This window comes from Etheostoma spectabile, chromosome 23 (assembly GCF_008692095.1).
Source record: "Etheostoma spectabile isolate EspeVRDwgs_2016 chromosome 23, UIUC_Espe_1.0, whole genome shotgun sequence".
Classification (NCBI taxonomy): domain Eukaryota; kingdom Metazoa; phylum Chordata; class Actinopteri; order Perciformes; family Percidae; genus Etheostoma; species Etheostoma spectabile.
Window position 1 is genome coordinate 20,352,356 of NC_045755.1, and position 19,343 is coordinate 20,371,698.

General features: G+C 43.7%; 1 protein-coding gene across 1 annotated transcript; it reads left to right on the forward strand.

Annotated features, from left to right (window-relative positions):
• The first annotated feature begins 542 nt into the window (after positions 1–542).
• dera (deoxyribose-phosphate aldolase (putative)) lies at positions 543–17,519 on the forward strand. The gene is made up of 9 exons (XM_032505398.1): positions 543–796; positions 1,511–1,608; positions 2,615–2,762; positions 3,439–3,534; positions 3,656–3,790; positions 12,344–12,472; positions 14,978–15,090; positions 17,023–17,172; positions 17,279–17,519. The coding sequence occupies exons 1-9, from the start codon at positions 766–768 to the stop codon at positions 17,333–17,335; spliced, it is 957 nt and encodes a 318-aa protein (XP_032361289.1). The 5' UTR covers positions 543–765; the 3' UTR covers positions 17,336–17,519.
• Positions 17,520–19,343: the final 1,824 nt, after the last annotated feature.

Consider the following 19,343-nt stretch of genomic DNA (forward strand, 5'->3'; position numbering starts at 1 on the left):
TCATGTTGTCCTCGGGTCAAATTGACCCATTTTCCTATATCAATGTTATTTTTAATACCCAATTGTAATAACCCAAAATAACATTCTACTACTTCCATTCATTTTATGGTGTCTTATTCAATTTTATAGCGTTTGAAAAAAAAATTGAAGTGGTTTTGAAGTAGTATTGAGTAAAAGTTGACACATTCCAGTCTGCGATTATCCATCAACATACATTCCTTTAATTTTAGTCTAAATAATTCCTAATTTCTGCTTTTCTAACTCGAACATTGGGTAGCCTATAATTTCCTAAAAATGAGGTTTATTGACCATAAATTCCAAAAGTAATCGTAAAAAGGAAAGTTTATAAATTAGTGTTGCGTAGTGTTAAACGTAAAAAAAAGTGTTGACAAAAGGGACAAAACCGTAAGAAAAATTTAAAAAATCTTGATTAAAAAGTGTCAACAAAAGTGTTGCTTTTCAATTTTGACGGGAAGACAACCCAAGGGTTAACGTGTTTTATTGGCTGGACAGAATCCCCAGGAAAAGACACTGCCGTAGAAATAGTAAAATGACATGATGGTACGCACTCCTTACAGTAGGTGGCGGTGTGCACCTAGAAGTTGTTTGCAATCCGCCATTAATCAAGAAGAAGAAGACGACGACGACGACGACTAGTGTCTTCGTCCACTGTCAATGGTGTTGACAGGTCTCTTGGACTTTCCAGTCAATGGTTAAAGGTGGCTGGAACATCTGCCTGTGGTTAGATCCTATCTGTCCTTCAACATGTCTGCCAGGAACCCAGGAATGAAGCTCGGTAAGGAACGTTAGCAATCTTTCCGTGACGTAAACTTTAACATATAGCTACCGTACACATGTGGACATCTCACGTTACCTTTCGCTTTTCATTTGACCAGCATTATGTAACGTTTATGTGTTCATTCCTAAAATAAAACATCTCCTTGGCATGTTCCATGAAGTTTTCTTTCAAAATAACAGGCAGGAAAGGGACGTTAAGCTAGCTAGCCCTAGCTCGTGACACTTTAATAAGTAACGAAATGGTAGAGGTTACTGACCCGCGGAACATGCTGGAACACACAAACACAGTGGCAAATACGATAACATACTATATAACAACTGTTACATGTTATGGGATAGAGCAACTGTTTACTGGGGTGACATTTCCTATCCATTGCCTGACACACACACACACACACACACACACACACACACACACACACACACACAGACACAGACACAGGCACATGTATAAACTTCGGGCCACTTAGGGTACTGAGAAAGCTCAGCGCAGAGCCCCCGCAGGACCATAAATCACGCTTTGGTGCTAAGCTTGGCTAAACACACTGTGGGGGAGGGTCTGAAGTGGATACATCAAGATAAAAGTCAGTTTTGTCATCTAACCAAATGCTAACTGTGAGATTGTTTTATAATTTTTGTAATTATATATGTTATTATATTATACTTTCTCTATTTTTAACAACTCATTTTGTTTTTTGCTCCTGGGCGTCAGACCTGGGCTGGATATCTAAAGTGAAAGTGAACACACAGGCCGTCCTGAAGAGAGCTCAGACCATCCAGGGACACAAGACCCCCAAGAAACAGTGGCAGGTGTGTGTGTGTGTGTGTGTGGTGTGTGTGGTGTGTGTGTGTGTGTGTGTGTGTGTGTGTGTGTGTGTGGTGTGTGTTGTGTTGTCCACACACACTAAACATGCATTAAGTTGCTCTGATTTCCTGTTGATAGAAGGGGGCGCTCTGACTATATGAATGAAGTTTAAGGAAGATGGGACGCGTGATTATGGATCCCACATAACTTTTAGGCAAGTCCCGCCCTACAAAGCAGCTTGATTGGTTGGGTTTAGGCATTGACCTTGAGTGGTTAAGGTTAGGCTAGTCGATTGGTCAGGGGATAAGACCTGAACAAATCGTGTTACTTTACTTTGTGTAATCAATACTAGTGTGTGAATCCTATTGAAGGGCGGGCCTTGCCTCAAAGTTGTGTGGGTTTCATAAAAACAGTCCAGTTACAAACCACTTCCTGTGTCATGGCCTTACATTAAGGTTTGACACCTTGCCATGCCCACTCCGTTCCACGACAGCTAAAAAGCTTTACTATTTTTGGGCAGCCTCTAGCTCACCCAGTAAGAGCGTGCACCCCATTTTCTTTTTCTTCTTCTTTTTTTTAAAGGCGGTATCCTAATCACCCATGGTATCATGGGAATAAAGTGTTATGTTTTTAAGTAGGCTAGCTTATTATTGCCTATTATTGTTTTTAGTATTGCCAATATAAAAAAAGAAAACACAAATTGTTTTTACAATTTTGGGGGACCCCCTGCAGTATCGTTGTGGACCCCCAGTTGAACATCGCTGGTTAGGGTATGGCTCCAAGAGGCTTTTTTATCAGTTCGGACATGATGATGGGCCCTGATTAGGAGTGGGGAGTACGTATAAAGTCACAGAACATGAAACATTGCTCAGAAATGTCTATTACAGGGGACCAAGTATTAACAGTGTGAGAGAAAACTATAGATCCTTTTCTAACCCTCCACATAATAACAACATGTGAGATGGTGTGCCAGCAGAGGGATGGGACATTGATGTTGTGTTTGTGGCGCAGGCAGCCTGGCTGCTGAAGGCTGTCACATGCATCGACCTGACAACTCTCGCTGGAGATGATACACCGTCCAACGTCCACCGGCTGTGTCTGAAAGCCATCCAGCCGGTCCCATACCACCTGCTCAACAAGATGGACATGCACAACCAAGGTGTGCTGCCAGAGACATCTAGGCAGCTGGACGTCCTGTTAACACTGGTCACTGGGATGGGTTACAGTGATTTTTATGCAAACTTCAGGGAGAATTAACACATAATAAACACTCAATACATTCTTAATTAATCAATCAGTTCTTTGGTATATATGACATGTTTCAAAATAGTAAAAAATACAGATCCCAGTATCTAATTTTACCAACAGTTAAGAAGCCCAAAAAGTATTCAGTTAACTATGATATAAAATAGGGAAAAGCATATCACTGGTATTTGCTTTAGAAATGATAGCAAATAAGTATGACTGTCATTTAATCTGCTTTTGATTGACTAACTGATTAATTGGCTCGATAGTTTCAGATATGCGTAACATAGTACAGACATAATACAGGTTAATTTGAGTTTTATTTTTATAGAGTTTATCTCAGTAATAATACGTTAAAAGCTGTGGGAACATGGTGACATCAGGGCAAACAGGTCAGGCATGATAAGAAAGGGAAGCAGTCAGACGATCCGACGGGCCCCTGGGGTTAATCACACTTTTATAGACGAGACAAAGGTGGACAGGGAAATGTTATTTTTTGGTCATCTCAGATTGTCTGCTCTGACTCCAACCTGCAGAGGGCGACACAGACCACTTTATCCCCATCTTTGTTGTTTCTGGCTGTGTTTCAGGACTAACTACTGCAGCCGTGTGTGTGTATCCGTCTCGGGTGGCTGATGCCGTTCAGTCACTGAAAGCAGCCAACTCCAGCCTAGCTGTGGCCTCAGGTGGGTCACCTGACGCTGAGTCACAGCCACAGGAAGCGTCTGCTGCCAGAGGGACATGAATGGTGAGCTGAAATGCGTTTGTAGAACATTAATAAGACTTGTGTTCTTCCTCGTCTCCCAGTGGCCACTGGTTTCCCAGCAGGCCAGACCGCACTGGAGACCCGGCTGCTGGAAGTCCGCTTGGCGGTGGCTGACGGAGCCACGGAGATCGACATAGTCATCAACAGGACGCTGGCGCTCACGGGACAGTGGGAAGGTACGCTGAGACATTTTGGATTTGCAGTGAGTTATGTTGACTATGTTCATGTTGTCAACAAAAAAAGCTTCAGTTTGCAAGCTCTGCTATGTACGTATAAGACACTTAACTGTTCAGAGAAGACTATGGACATGGATGTTTAATTAGGGCCCGAGCGCCGACAGGCGGCGAAGGCCCTATTGGAACTGAAGGAATTATTATTATTATTATTCTTTCTTTCTTTCTTTTTCCGCCAAATGAATTGCCTTTTTGGAGGACTTATCATATTCAAAAACTCACCAAATTTGGCGGTCGCATCAAGTCTGGTGAAAATTTACGTATTTTAATGGTTTCGGGAATAGGCGCACAAAAATGGCTCGCTAGCGCCACCTACAATATTACGAAAATTCAGCCCCTGCACTACGTTTATCGTAGACTCACGAAACTTGGTACACATATGTAGCATGGCAGGGCGGACATAAAACTCCATGGTAGCCCCCCCCTAAACCCAACAGGAAGTCCGCCATTTTGTTTTGAATGTGCAAAATTAGTGCGATTTTGCCCATTTCCACATGTCGTACTTTAACGAACTCCTCCTAGAGCTTTCGTCCGATCAGCTTCAAACTTGGTGTGTGTCATCTTAACATGTTAACGATGAAAAGTTATTAAAAGAAAAACTTTTCGTCATAGGGCGTGGCCGTGGCGGGGCGGCCATTTTGTGCGATTCGCCACCGAAAGAGGAAGTGGGTGTAACTTGAGCGTACGTTGTCCGATTGGTTTGAAACTTTCCACGATTCATCAGAGTCCGCCCCTGACCACATCTACACGCCGCTATTGGCTCAAAGTCATAGCGCCCCCTAGTGGCAACAGGAAGTAGTCCTAAAAGACAAGGTGCTATACTTTAACGAACTCCTCCTAGAGATTTCATCTGATCAGCTTCAAACTTGGTGTGTATCATCCTAAGATGTTACCGATGAAAAGTTATTAAAAGAAAAACTTTTCGTCATACGGTGTGGGCGTGGCATGGCGGCCATTTTGGGTGTTTAGCGATGAAGATGAAATTGGCTGTAACTACAGTGTACGTTGTCGTATCTGCTTGAAATTTCCCACAAACACCAAGAGTCCCGGCCTGAGGACACCTACAGGCCAATATGGAGTTTTGGAGATAGCGCCACCATCTGGCAACAGGAAATATGCCTTGTATGACAAACATCATCCGATTTACATGAAACTTAGAACGTGTGGTCTACATGTGATAGTGAGGCGGACCCTATATTATGACCACGCCAGTCATTTGGCCACGCCCCTTCATAACATTTGTACCGTTAACGTAGATACTTATGTGAGGTGTCATTGAACTCAGCAGAGACTTCCTTTTCATTGGTGATGTTTGACCCGCCCCCCTATGATGCGGCCACGCCCCCTTTCACAGAATGACTGGATGTTGTATAGGCTTGTGTGAGGTATCAATGAACTCAGCAGAGACTTCCTTTTTATTGGTGATGTTGACCCGCCCTTATGATGCGGCCACGCCCCTTTTACAGATAGTGACCTGTATAACGTATAGGCTTGTGTAAGGTATCAATGAACTCGCATAGACTTCCTTTTTCATTGGTGATGTTTGACACGCCCTCTTATGATGCGGCCACGCCCCTTTCACGGATAATGACGTGTATGACGTATAGGCTTGTGTGAGGTATCAGTGAACTCAACAGGACTTCCCTTTTCATTGGAGACTATTTTCAGGGTACGAGTGACGCGCAAATGCGCGGTCACAAGGAGAGGCGTCCGCGGTAACCCCGAATGGCGCAGGTTAGCGAGGGCCCTCCATCGCTGCTTGCAGCTTTAATTATTATTATTATTCTTTCTTTCTTTTCCGCCAAATGAATTGCCTTTTGGAGGACTTATCATATTCAAAAACTCACCAAATTTGGCGGTCGCATCAAGTCTGGTGAAAATTTACGTATTTTAATGGTTTTGGGAATGGGCGCACAAAAATGGCTCGCTAGCGCCACCTACAATATTACGAAAATTCAGCCCCTGCACTACGTTTATCGTAGACTCACGAAACTTGGTACACATATGTATCATGGCAGGGCGGACATAAAACTCCATGGTAGCCCCCCCCTAAACCCAACAGGAAGTCCGCCATTTTGTTTTGAATGTGCGAAATTAGTGCGATTTTGCCCATTTCCACATGTCGTACTTTGACGAACTCCTCCTAGAGCTTTCGTCCGATCAGCTTCAAACTTGGTGTGTGTCATCTTAACATGTTAACGATGAAAAGTTATTAAAAGAAAAACTTTTCGTCATAGGGCGTGGCCGTGGCGGGGCGGCCATTTTGTGCGATTCGCCACCAAAACAGGAAGTGGGTGTAACTCGAGCGTACGTTGTCCGATTAGCTCGAAACTTTTCACGATTCATCAGAGTCCGCCCCTGACGACATCTACACGCCGCTATTGGCTCAAAGTCATAGCGCCCCCTAGTGGCAACAGGAAGTAGGCCTAAAAGACAAGGTGCTATACTTTAACGAACTCCTCCTAGAGATTTCATCCGATCATCTTCCAACTTGGTGTGTATCATCCTAAGATGTTACCGATGAAAAGTTATTAAAAGAAAAACTTTTCGTCATACGGTGTGGGCGTGGCACGGCGGCCATTTTAGGTGTTTAGCGATGAAGATGAAATTGGCTGTAACTAAAGTGTACGTTGTCCTATCTGCTTGAAATTTCCCACAAACACCAAGAGTCCAGGCCTGAGGACACCTACAGGCCAATATGGAGTTTTGGAGATAGCGCCACCACCTGAAAAAGGAAATATGCCTTATATGACAAACATCATACGATTTACATGAAACTTAGAACGTGTGGTCTACATGTGATAGTGAGGCGGACCTATATTATGACCACACCCAGTCACTCCGGCCACGCCCCTCTTTCATAACATTTGAACGTTAACGTAGATACTTATGTGAGGTGTCATTGAACTCAGCAGAGACTTCCCTTTTATTGGTGATGTTTGACCCGCCCCCCTATGATGCGGCCACGCCCCCTTTACCAGATAAGGAGCTGTATGACGTATAGGCTTGTGTGAGGTATCAATGAACTCAGCAGGGAGTTCCCTTTTCATTGGTGATGTTTGACCCGCCCCCCTATGATGCGGCCACGCCCCCTTTCACAGATAGTGACCTCTATGACGTATAGTCTTGTGTGAGGTGTCATTGAACTCAGCAGAGACTTCCTTTTTTATTGGTGATGTTTGACCCGCCCCTTTATGATGCGGCCACGCCCCCTTTCACAGATAATGACCTGTATGACGTATAGGCTTGTGTGAGGTATCAATGAACTCAGAAGAGACTTCCTTTTTCATTGGTGATGTTTGACCCGCCCCCCTATGATGCGGCCACGCCCCCTTTCACAGATAGTGACCTCTATGACGTATAGTCTTGTGTGAGGTGTCATTGAACTCAGCAGAGACTTCCTTTTTTATTGGTGATGTTTGACCCGCCCCTTTATGATGCGGCCACGCCCCCTTTCACAGATAATGACCTGTATGACGTATAGGCTTGTGTGAGGTATCAATGAACTCAGAAGAGACTTCCTTTTTCATTGGTGATGTTTGACCCGCCCCCCTATGATGCGGCCACGCCCCCTTTCACAGATAGTGACTTGTATGACGTATAGGCTTGTGTGAGGTATCAATGAACTCAGCGGGAAGTTCCCTTTTCATTGGCGACGATTTTCAGCGTGCGAGTGACGCGCAAATGCGCGGTCGCAAGGGGAGGCGTCCGCCAGTAACCCCGACTGGCGCGGGTTAGCGAGGGCCCTCCATCGCTGCTTGCAGCTTTAATTCTTTATTATTTTCCGTCAAATGAATTGCCTTTTTGGAGGACTTATCATATTCAAAAACTCACCAAATTTGGCGGTCGCATCAAGTCTGGTGAAAATTTACGTATTTTAATGGTTTCGGGAATGGGCGCACAAAAATGGCTCGCTAGCGCCACCTACAATATTACGAAAATTCAGCCCCTGCACTACGTTTAACGTAGAGTCACGAAACTTGGTACACATATGTATCATGGCAGGGCGGACATAAAACTCCATGGTAGCCCCCCCCTAAACCCAACAGGAAGTCCGCCATTTTGTTTTGAACGTGCGAAATTACTGCGATTTTGCCCATTTCCACATGTCGTACTTTAACGAACTCCTCCTAGGGCTTTCGTCCGATCATCTTCAAACTTGGTGTGTGTCATCTTAACATGTTAACGATGAAAAGTTATTAAAAGAAAAACTTTTCGTCATAGGGCGTGGCCGTGGCGGGGCGGCCATTTTGTGCAATTCGCCACCGAAACAGGAAGTGGGTGTAACTTGAGCGTACGTTGTCCGATTAGCTCGAAACTTTCCACGACTCATCAGAGTCCGCCCCTGACGACATCTACACGCCGCTATTGGCTCAAAGTCATAGCGCCCCCTAGTGGCAACAGGAAGTAGGCCTAAAAGACAAGGTGCTATACTTTAACGAACTCCTCCTAGAGATTTCATCCGATCATCTTCAAACTTGGTCTGTATCATCGTAAGATGTTGACGACGAAAAGTTATTAAAAGAAAAACTTTTCGTCATACGGTGTGGGCGTGGCATGGCGGCCATTTTGGGTGTTTAGCGATGAAGATGAAATTGGCTGTAACTACAGTGTACGTTGTCGTATCTGCTTGAAATTTCCCACAAACACCAAGAGTCCAGGCCTGAGGACACCTACAGGCCAAAATGGAGTTTTGGAGATAGCGCCACCATCTGGCAACAGGAAATATGCCTTATAACAGGAAGTGAGTGTAACTTGAGTGGACATTGTCCGAATGCCTCAAAACTTTCCAGGTTTCATCAGAGTCCGGCCCTGACGACATCTACATGCCGAACTTCGCTCAAAGTCATAGCGCCCCCTAGTGGCAACAGGAAGTAGTTCTTAAAGACAAGTTGCTATACTTTAACGAACTCCTCCTAGAGATTTCATCAGATCGACTTTAAATTCAGTCTGAGTCATCTTAAGATGTTGAAGATGAAAAGTTATTAAAAGAAAAACTTTTCGTTAAACGGTGTGGGCGTGGCATGGCGGCCATTTTGAGTGTTTAGCGATCACTGTTAAAATGGCTGTAACTACAGTGTACTTTGTCAAATCTGCATGAAACTTTTCAGGATTCATCAGAGTCCGCCCCTGACGACATCTACACGCCGAAATTCGCTCAAAGTCATAGCGCCCCCTATTGGCAACAGGAAGTAGGCCTAAAAGACAAGGTGCTATACTTTAACGAACTCCTCCTAGAGATTTTATCCGATCAACTTCAAACTTGGTGTGTGACATCTTAAGATGTTGAAGATGAAAAGTTATTAAAAGAAAAACGTTTCGTCATAGGGTGTGGGCGTGGCATGGCGGCCATTTTGAGTGATTAGCAATGAAGAATTAAGTGGCTGTAACTACAGTGTACGTTGTCGTATCTGCTTGAAATTTCCCACAAACACCAAGAGTCCAGGCCTGAGGACACCTACAGGCCAATATGGACTTTTGGAGATAGCGCCACCACCTGGCAACAGGAAATAAGCCTTATATGACAAACATCATCCGATTTACATGAAACTTAAAATGTGGTGTCTACATGTGATAGTGAGGAGGCCCCTATATTATGACCACGCCCAGTCACTCCGGCCACGCCCCCTTTCATAACATTTGAACCGTTTAACGTAGATACTTATGTGAGGTGTCAATGAACTCAGCAGAGACTTTCCTTTTTATTGGTGATGTTTGACCCACCCCCCTATGATGCGGCCACGCCCCCTTTCCCAGATAAGGAGCTGTATGACGTATAGGCTTGTGTGAGGTATCAATGAACTCAGCAGAGACTTCCTTTTTTATTGGTGATGTTTGACACGCCCCCTTATGATGCGGCCACGCCCCCTTCCACAGATAGTGACCTGTATGACGTATAGGCTTGTGTAAGGTATCAATGAACTCAGCAGGGACTTCTTTTTTTATTGGTGATGTTTGACCCGCCCCACTATTATGCGGCCACGCCCCCTTTCACAGATAATGACTTGTATGACGTATAGGCTTGTGTAAGGTATCAATGAACTGAGCAGGGACTTCCTTTTTTATTGGTGACGTTTGACCCGCCCCCTTATGATGCGGCCACGCCCCCTTTCACGGATAATGACCTGTATGACGTATAGTCTTGTTTGAGGTATCAGTGAACTCAGCAGGGAGTTCACTTTTCATTGGCGACGATTTTCAGGGTACGAGTGACGCGCAAATGCGCGGTCGCAAGGAGAGGCGTCCACCAGTAACCCCGACTGGCGCGGGTTAGCGAGGGCCCTCCATCGCTGCTTGCAGCTTTAATTAGGGCCCGAGCGCCGACAGGCGGCGAAGGCCCTATTGGAACTGAAGGAATTATTATTATTCTTTCTTTCTTTCTTTTATCCGGCAAATGAATTGCCTTTTTGGAGGACTTATCATATTCAAAAACTCACCAAATTTGGCGGTCGCATCAGGTCTGGTGAAAATTTACGTATTTTAATGGTTTCGGGAATAGGCGCACTAAAATGGCTCGCTAGCGCCACCTACAATATTAAGAAAATTGAGCCCCTGCAGCTCGTTTAACGTAGAGTCACGAAACTTGGTACACATATGTAGCATGGCAGGGCGGACATAAAACTCCATGGTAGCCCCCCCCTAAACCCAACAGGAAGTCCGCCATTTTGTTTTGAATGTGCGAAATTAGTGCGATTTTGCCCATTTCCACATGTCGTACTTTAACGAACTCCTCCTAGAGCTTTCGTCCGATCATCTTCAAACTTGGCGTGTGTCATCTTAACATGTTAACGATGAAAAGTTATTAAAAGAAAAACTTTTCGTCATAGGGCGTGGCCGTGGCGGGGCGGCCATTTTGTGCGATTCGCCACCGAAACAGGAAGTGGGTGTAACTAGAGCGTACGTTGTCCGATTAGCTGGAAACTTTCCACGATTGATCAGAGTCCGCCCCTGACCACATCTACACGCCGCTATTGGCTCAAAGTCATAGCGCCCCCTAGTGGCAACAGGAAGTAGGCCTAAAAGACAAGGTGCTATACTTTAACAAACTCCTCCTAGAGATTTCACCCGATCATCTTCAAACTTGGTCTGTATCATCCTAAGATGTTGACGATGAAAAGTTATTAAAAGAAAAACTTTTCGTCATACGGTGTGGGCGTGGCATGGTGGCCATTTTGGGTGTTTAGCGATGAAGATGAAATTGGCTGTAACTACAGTGTACGTTGTCGTATCTGCTTGAAATTTCCCACAAACACCAAGAGTCCAGGCCTGAGGACACCTACAGGCCAATATGGACTTTTGGAGATAGCGCCACCATCTGGCAACAGGAAATATGCCGTCTGACAGGAAGTGAGTGTAACTTGAGTGTACATTGTCCAATTGGCTTGAAACTTTTCACGATTCATCAGAGTCCGCCCCTGACAACATCTACACGCCGAAATTCGCTCAAAGTCATAGCGCCCCCTATTGGCAACAGGAAGTAGGCCTAAAAGACAAGGTGCTATACTTTAACGAACTCCTCCTAGAGATTTCATCAGATCAACTTCAAACTTGGTCTGTGTCATCATAAGATGTTGAAGATGAAAAGTTATTAAAAGAAAAACGTTTCGTCATACGGTGTGGGCGTGGCATGGCGGCCATCTTGAGTGTTTAGCAATGAAGAATTAAGTGGCTGTAACTACAGTGTACGTTGTCGGATTTGCTTGAAATTTCCCACAAACACCAAGAGTCCAGGCCTGAGGACACCTACAGGCCAATATGGAGTTTTGGAGATAGCGCCACCATCTGGCAACAGGAAATATGCCTTATAGGACAAACATCATCCGATTTACATGAAACTTAGAATGTGTGGTCTACATGTGATAGTGAGGCGGCCCCTATATTATGACCACGCCCAGTCACTTAGGCCACGCCCCCTTACATAACATTTGAACCGTTTAACGTACAGTCTTGTGTGAGGTGTCATTGAACTCAGCAGAGACTTCCTTTTTCAGTGGTGATGTTTGACCCGCCCCACTATGATGCGGCAACGCCCCTTTTCACAGATAATGACCTATATGACGTATAGGCTTGTGTGAGGTATCAATGAACTCAGCAGGGAGTTCACTTTTCATTGGCGACGATTTTCAGCGTATGAGTGACGCGCAAATGCGCGGTCGCAAGGAGAGGCGTCCGCCAGTAACCCCGACTTGCGCAGGTAAGCGAGGGCCCTCCATCGCTGCTTGCAGCTTTAATTATTATTATTTTTTGTGATTTTTGGTGGTACATTGCGAACAAAGGTCAGATATTATATTGCAGTCTAAAAATGGCATAGCAACCTGTGCTTTAACCAACCATGACCTCAGTTTTGAAAATGTAATCCAAACGAGGATTTGGAGAATTGTGACACCCCTAGTTTGAGAAGGTTCAGCCGGTGTTCTGCTGATGTGCTGACATTTTGTTCCCATTTTTATCATGGATGAAGTTTGTTTAGTAAGGCTTTTCTTTTCCCTCTGACAGCCATGTACGACGAGGTGCGTCAGTTCCGGGAAGCCTGTGGGGACGCCCACATGAAGACCATCCTGGCCGTGGGAGAGCTGGGCACCTTCACCAATGTGTACAAGGCCAGCCTGGTAGCCATGATGGCCGGTCAGTCTGCTTGTCATAGTCAGTGGTTGTGTCATTTCAAGGATGAGTTGCCATGATTATTTACAACATTTTAGCATTTAGGCTTTTTTGTGTTTTTTTAACCTTAATTTATTCAGAGGAAGCCTCTATTTTATAGGAATGCCCTAATCACATTCACACAGTAACACATTCATACCAGACTTATTCTCTTCTCTGAGAGTGAGATCAGAAGAATGTTATCAGTCTGGCAGTTTGGAGATCTTTCCCTGCAGCAGTAACTGAACTGAACTAACTGATCTTGAATACATGTTTCCACAGTGGGCTGTAATATAGCTGTTGCCTTAAATATATATGTGTGTGTGACTATGAACCATGTCAAGGTGTCACCCTGAAGATGTGTGAGGGGCCCTGGATGGCTCTGTTAGCTGTTGAAGCTACACGACAGCTGGATAACACCTTCTGTGACCATTGTATAACAGCATGGTGTCTTCAAATGACTGGATTTATTTATCAAAGTTCATGTCTTTAAAGGAAACCATTAATGCCAAATTATATCTATAAATCAGTCAAAGAGTCAGACAGAATTGTAGTACTGCGTGTAAATTGGCAGTAACATCCTACAGCTCTACAGCAGTTGGTGTTGGGACTGGTCCACTCTGCTGAACTGGCTGTGTAGGAATCTTCCCCGTTTCCCTTTCCCTATCAGACGAATGTCTGTTAAATGATACAACATATCTTGTGCTGCCATCAGAAAATATGTTATAATATGCATAATCACAACAAAGGTTTTTTTATGCACACAGAATAACAGGCTGAGGAACTGCTTGCATTTCAGTCACGCTATATGTGTACGAACCCTTTCCTTCTGTTTTACACATGTAACTACAGTGATTGTGTGTTGAAGTCTGAGCCCTGCCAAAACACTGGTGACCTCCACTCAATACTGAGCCTGAACGCATCTTGTGTAGACAGAGTGAGGATAAAGGCTGCAGTCACTCCGCCTCCTGTGTGGACACATGGGCCGCTGTCTGAAAGCCTCTTCTTCTCTGTCAGCAGCTGGAGCTGAAGTAGAGTTTTGGTCTCTGTGCTGAAACTTGTTAAACTGTGATGATGGTCCATGATGTCAGTGGCTGAGCCGGCTCAACCATTTCAGTCTGGTTACTGTATGACAGCGCTCAGAAAGGCAGGCTGCCACCATGCGTGTGTTTTTATGTGACATGAAGAGGTTTTAAAAGGTTTAAAGTCGGTAAAAGGCTTGGTCTCATTCCTGCGGTCTTCCAGCTTGTGGCGCTGCTACTTAACCTTTTCTCATGCAAGGTCCTTTCTTTCTCACACACACACACACACACACACACACACACACACACACACACACACCACACACACACACACACACACACACACACACACACACAACCACACGTGCATGCTTAACTAGCCATCACATAATAAGCCGATTAGAGAACCAAATTGTCAGGGGCTCTGATAGAGATCATTATTAAAATGCATTGCTTTTGTCGACACACTCGCTCCTTAATCTCCCCTTGTTCCTATGAATTGCGTATGAGATTCCTGAAATTGAATGATAATTTCACCTATTAATCTCTGATGCAGGCTATTTTACTCTGCTGTTCCCTGCCAGTATCCCCCTGCTCACGCAAATGAATAGAGCTTCATTACCGCCACCCGCATTTAATAACCGTTATCCATTATGTGGTAATTAAGACTCCCCATAACGAATCTTAAGGATTATGCCAGTTTGAGGAAGAGGGGAAAGAGGCTGAAAGAAAGACCTGACTGGAAAAACACATAGAACATTTCTTTAATGAACTGGAAAATGTTCATCTTGTTCTGTTCAGTAATGAACAGTCATTATACAGCAAGGCAGAAGGGATGGGTTTTTTTCCCTGCAGCTCCCAGTTTGTGGGTAATCTATTAAAGAGTGTCATTTAATCTTCTATTTTTATCAGGAAAGCTGATAAAACATAATTGTCTGTGAAGGAAGGGAAGGAAAAATGGATGATTTAATTGATGAGCGTGCAGCTGCCCTCATCAGCAGCATATGTTCCTGTCTGTCCTCAGACTGTCAGAGTAATGTCCCCTCTGTCCTCAGCTAGGTCCGGCTGTCAGAGCAATGTCCTCTCTGTCCTCGGCCAGGTCCAGCTGTCAGAATAATATCCTGTCTATCCTCGGTTAGGTCCAGCTGTCAGAATAATGTCCTGTCTTTTCTCAGACTTTCAGAGTAATGTCCTGTCTTTTCTCAGACTGTTAGAGTAATGTCTTGTCTGTCCTCAGCCAGGTCAGGCTGTCAGAGAAATGTCCTCGCTGTCCTTGGCCATGTCCTGCTGTCAAAGTAATGTCCTCTCTGTTCTCACCAGGTCCAGCTTTCAGAGTAATGTCCCGTCTGTTTGTCAGAGGAATGTCCGACTGTCAGAGTGATGTCCTGTACAACAGCTGAACACACTGATGGATAAAGGAAGAGTCTGCTGTGTTAAAGAGTACATGTCACCTGTTTTACCCTGACAGGTTCGGACTTCATCAAGACATCCACAGGAAAGGAGTCTGTCAACGCCACATACCCTGTCGCCATAGTGATGGTGAGGGCAATCCGGGACTACTACCTGTGTACAGGCCATAAGGTACAGCTCATGTACTTCTGCCTTTTGTGTACCACTTCTCTAACAGCAACATAGTTCCTTTCATCTGTAGCCTGGATGCCAGTTAAATTTAGCCCCACCCACGATTTGAGGTTGGGAAGTTCGGTCTGGACTTGATCCGTTGTGGAGCAACTGTACTCAAATTAGATTGTCAGGTCGGGCTTAATAAAATGATGGCTAGATGATGATAATAAACAGTAATGTAATCAACCACAACACCAAAGAGCGCTTGGTTTGAATTTGTTTACAATAAAGATGGCTGCTGCTGGACAACTGAGATGTGTAGATTCCTCTCTAGCCTTTGTTATGGAAGATATCAACAGCACGTTCATTTTGAAAGAGGAACAGAGAACTGCAATCAAGGCATTTGTTGATCGGAAAGATGTTTTTGACGTCTTTCCTACGAGATTCGGCAAAAGTTCAACATACGGCATACACTCAGTTTCTCTGATTGGTTGTAGGTCTATCCAATTGAGTGCAGAGGGATTTTCTTTCCTGGTTGGGTTGAAACACGCACCATAATCCCAGTGCAATGGAGCAGTATCAGGCTCATATTCTGACTAGAATCTGAGTATGACAACGTCAGGCTATCCCCTCTGCTGCTCACACTGTAGACCGTGTCATGCTGTTACACATTTAGCATGGCAGAAGGTGGATCAAAAAGCAGACACAGAAACAGTCAACAGAAGCGTTTCCTTCATCAAACAGGGTGGTTTGAAATATGTCAATACTTTAGACAGTGATAAATACGATGGGTTTTTATTTTAGTAAAAGATGCTTAGCCAACATGAGGACTTCCCTGACATGAACATGACCTTATTTAACCTGATTCAAACATAAATGTTAAATCAAAAGTCAATTTCTCTGAAATGTATGTAATGATCTTGTAATGTGTGCACACATCTGACTCTGTTGTAGTGTCTGGAGATCACTACATATTCACAACAATGAACTATAGTACAAAAAACAGGTATTACTAAACATAGACCACCTGAGAATTAAAAACCATTATAGGCAGAGTGTCTTTCCAATGCTGATGTAGGGATTAACAAGTGTGGATGGATCTATAAACCAGAATGATTTCACTTCTAACATCAAACTAACTAATGCAAAGAGTTCAGGCAACGCTCTATACAACTGATCCGGAATCAGCAGCCAGGAGCAACCTGATGACTTCTCAATTCTCGGGGCTGTAATGATAGTGGATGGTTGCTAGCTGGCTGGGGAATGACTGGACGTGGCTGTGGCTTGCATCCCAACTGAAGCCTTGCAGCGCTGGGAGACTGAGGCAGAAGACAGGGATGTACTAGCTGGCTAAAGTACCGTTAGATTAGTCATCTATCTGTACGGTTAACGTTACTGATGAATTTGTGCGTTATTCCAGAGTTGTTAACCATGGTCAAACAATCACTCTAAAAATAACTGAGCGTGTTGTAATCTTACGTTACCCACCAAGAATTTTCCTTTTCGTTCCCCCTACGGGTTGGAAGAGGAATAGTCCATTACTGTTACATTGCCATTATTCTTATGTCTCATTCCAACGAGTTAATGAACCACTGAAACGATTTTGGAAACATTATTTTAAGGTACAAAATAATCTTTGATGTTGGACCGATCACTATTGAAATCAATGTGAATAAATAAGGTATCTGTTGTATAACTGTGCGGCAAAGTGGGATGTAATCAATGACAAAACAATGCCATGTGGCAGAAAAAAGTTGTATTACGTTTACTGAGAACCACCCCCCCAAAAAGAAAAGAAGAAATAATCAAGGCTTGTATCGAATCGTGGGTCAAAATCATACCGAACCCTCGGTTGGGTGTATCATTACAGCCCTACGGTTTTCTACATAGCAGGTAAACTATTATACAGTGAAGTGTGTGTCATGTGACAGAGGTGTGTGTGTTCCTCAGGTGGGCTTTAAGCCAGCGGGGGGGATCCGCACGGCTCACGAGTCTCTACTGTGGCTCATACTGATCAAAGAGGAGCTGGGACACGATTGGCTCTGCCCGCACCTTTTCCGCCTCGGAGCCAGCAGCCTATTGGCTGACATCGAGAGGCAGGTGGGGGCCACACACACACACACACACACACACCCCTATTTCTATAGCTGACTTTTCTGCCAATACCTTTTTGATTTTTTTTTTCCATTTCTTCCTGTCTGGACAGATCTACCATCATGTGACAGGACAGTATGCGGCCTATCATGAGCTGCCTATGGCCTGATGCTGTAACTTCCTTTTTTAATGACCTCAGACTCACCAGCCAAGCCTGATTGTGTTGTTCAGTGCTTTAACTGAAGACTGGGACCAATGTCTGTGACACAAAGAGAATGGCTTCTTCAGAAGCATATTACTGTACTACATTAGTCACTTGTCACAGTATTTTGTTTCATAATAAACTGTGTCATTGTGAATGATGTGCTGAGTTACACCTAATTTGCTTAATCACTGAAAAAAACTAGTGATTTAATCTACAGCAGTTAATTTAATCAATTTGTCCTTCAAATCCAGATAATGTGTTTAACTCTTTTCCTTGCTGATCTTTGACAAAATAAAATCTGCAAACATAACTTAACTGACGGCTGTTGTCAACACTTAACAGTTAATCTTTAACACAGGATTGTATTGTAGAGCAGAGATATCGCAACCCAGATGACATTAAAACCATTGGTACAGTTTAGAAAACGGTGCACTTTAGAGCTGTGCTTGAATGTATGTGCCTTTGTTCTCATATTTGGATAACAGTGATAAATGAAGGGATCACTCTTGTGTTCATGCTGCTGCGTGATTGTCCCAGCGACGTGTGCTGAATCTCTTATGGGCGCGTCTTTGGTCTTAATTTCATTAGCGGGGAGCTTGGCCAACTGAAGAGCGCCGAGGATTAATCGGGGGTTAAACGAGTTTAAAAGATCTCATTGAACAGCTCACAAATGTGAGGCTTCATTTGAAGACTGAAAACTTTCTTCTTCCTTTTCTTCTTTAATGAAGATATCACAGGCCTCGACCTCAACTGGAACAGAGGATAAATGAGTGAATTAATAAGGGTGGGGTGGGGTGGTGGAGTTTTGGGGAGAAAATGTGGGATTAAATGAGATGCTGGTGGGAGACGGTTGTCTCCAGGACAGTGGTGGAAGGCTGGGAATGAGGCCATGCACTGTAGGAAGGATAGCTGGCTGTTTGACACAGACACATACACACCTTTCAATGTTATTTTGCAGAATAGTTCATTAGTAGTAAGTCTGTGCTTGCCTGAAACTTTGAAATACATTTCTATTTAAGTTTGTCTCCTGCTCGCTCTATATTTCTCAGTACAACACAAACTAATCTCATTCAACTACTAGACTCGATTTGCTGTGTATATCTTAAACTCCAAAGATTTGTAATAAATATACTTATTTAACTGTCTGATAAAGTTCAAAGAGAGTATTTAAAAAGTGCAATCCACATGTTTATTACAGTAAATAATAATGTAAACACAAGTGTGGATGAAGCCACATTTGTTTTGATATTTCTGCAATCTACACTTTGGTTTGTGTGATTTGTTTCTGACTTTCATGTGAATGTTTCCATCCGGCTTGGTTGGTCATTATACTACAGGGATTGAAGTAGTAAAAGATGTCATTCATGTACATTTATGCATCACCTATTTTCATCATCACATACAGGAAAGAACAGCTGGTTTAATCTATCAAATCTTGTCTTGTTCATACTATACCATGATTTATTGCTTATCTTTGTTGAATAATACAGAAGACAAAGCGCTTAAAAAAAAGAATCTCATGTTAAATCGCAATATTGGTGTGGGAAAAAAATTAAATAAAATCGCAATTAGATTATTTTCAAAAAAAAGTCCTAGTTTAAAAAGTGGTTGGATTTCTCTGATATTCCCCGGCCCCACGGCTCTTTGTTCATGTTCTGGTGGATGAAAGCCTATGCTCTGGACATTAGGAAAGTGAAGTGAAAAGTGGTTCAAAGCTCTGGAAAAAGAATGCATGTGGGCTTTTTAGTTGTTTTTTTTAGGCCAATTTCTATTCCCATGGTTTAAAATACACTTCCATGTTCAGGATCCTAAAGTCCCTTCTGTGAGTACCCTTCTATCACTGCGATTAAAGCTCCTGGGAGCAGAGATAAATCAACAACGCAGACTTCTTTTCTTGTTTATTCTCCTTGAGAGAATGGACTGCTGGATACTTGTTTCAATGTGTTTCAGGTGTTATATCTGTAAACTGCTG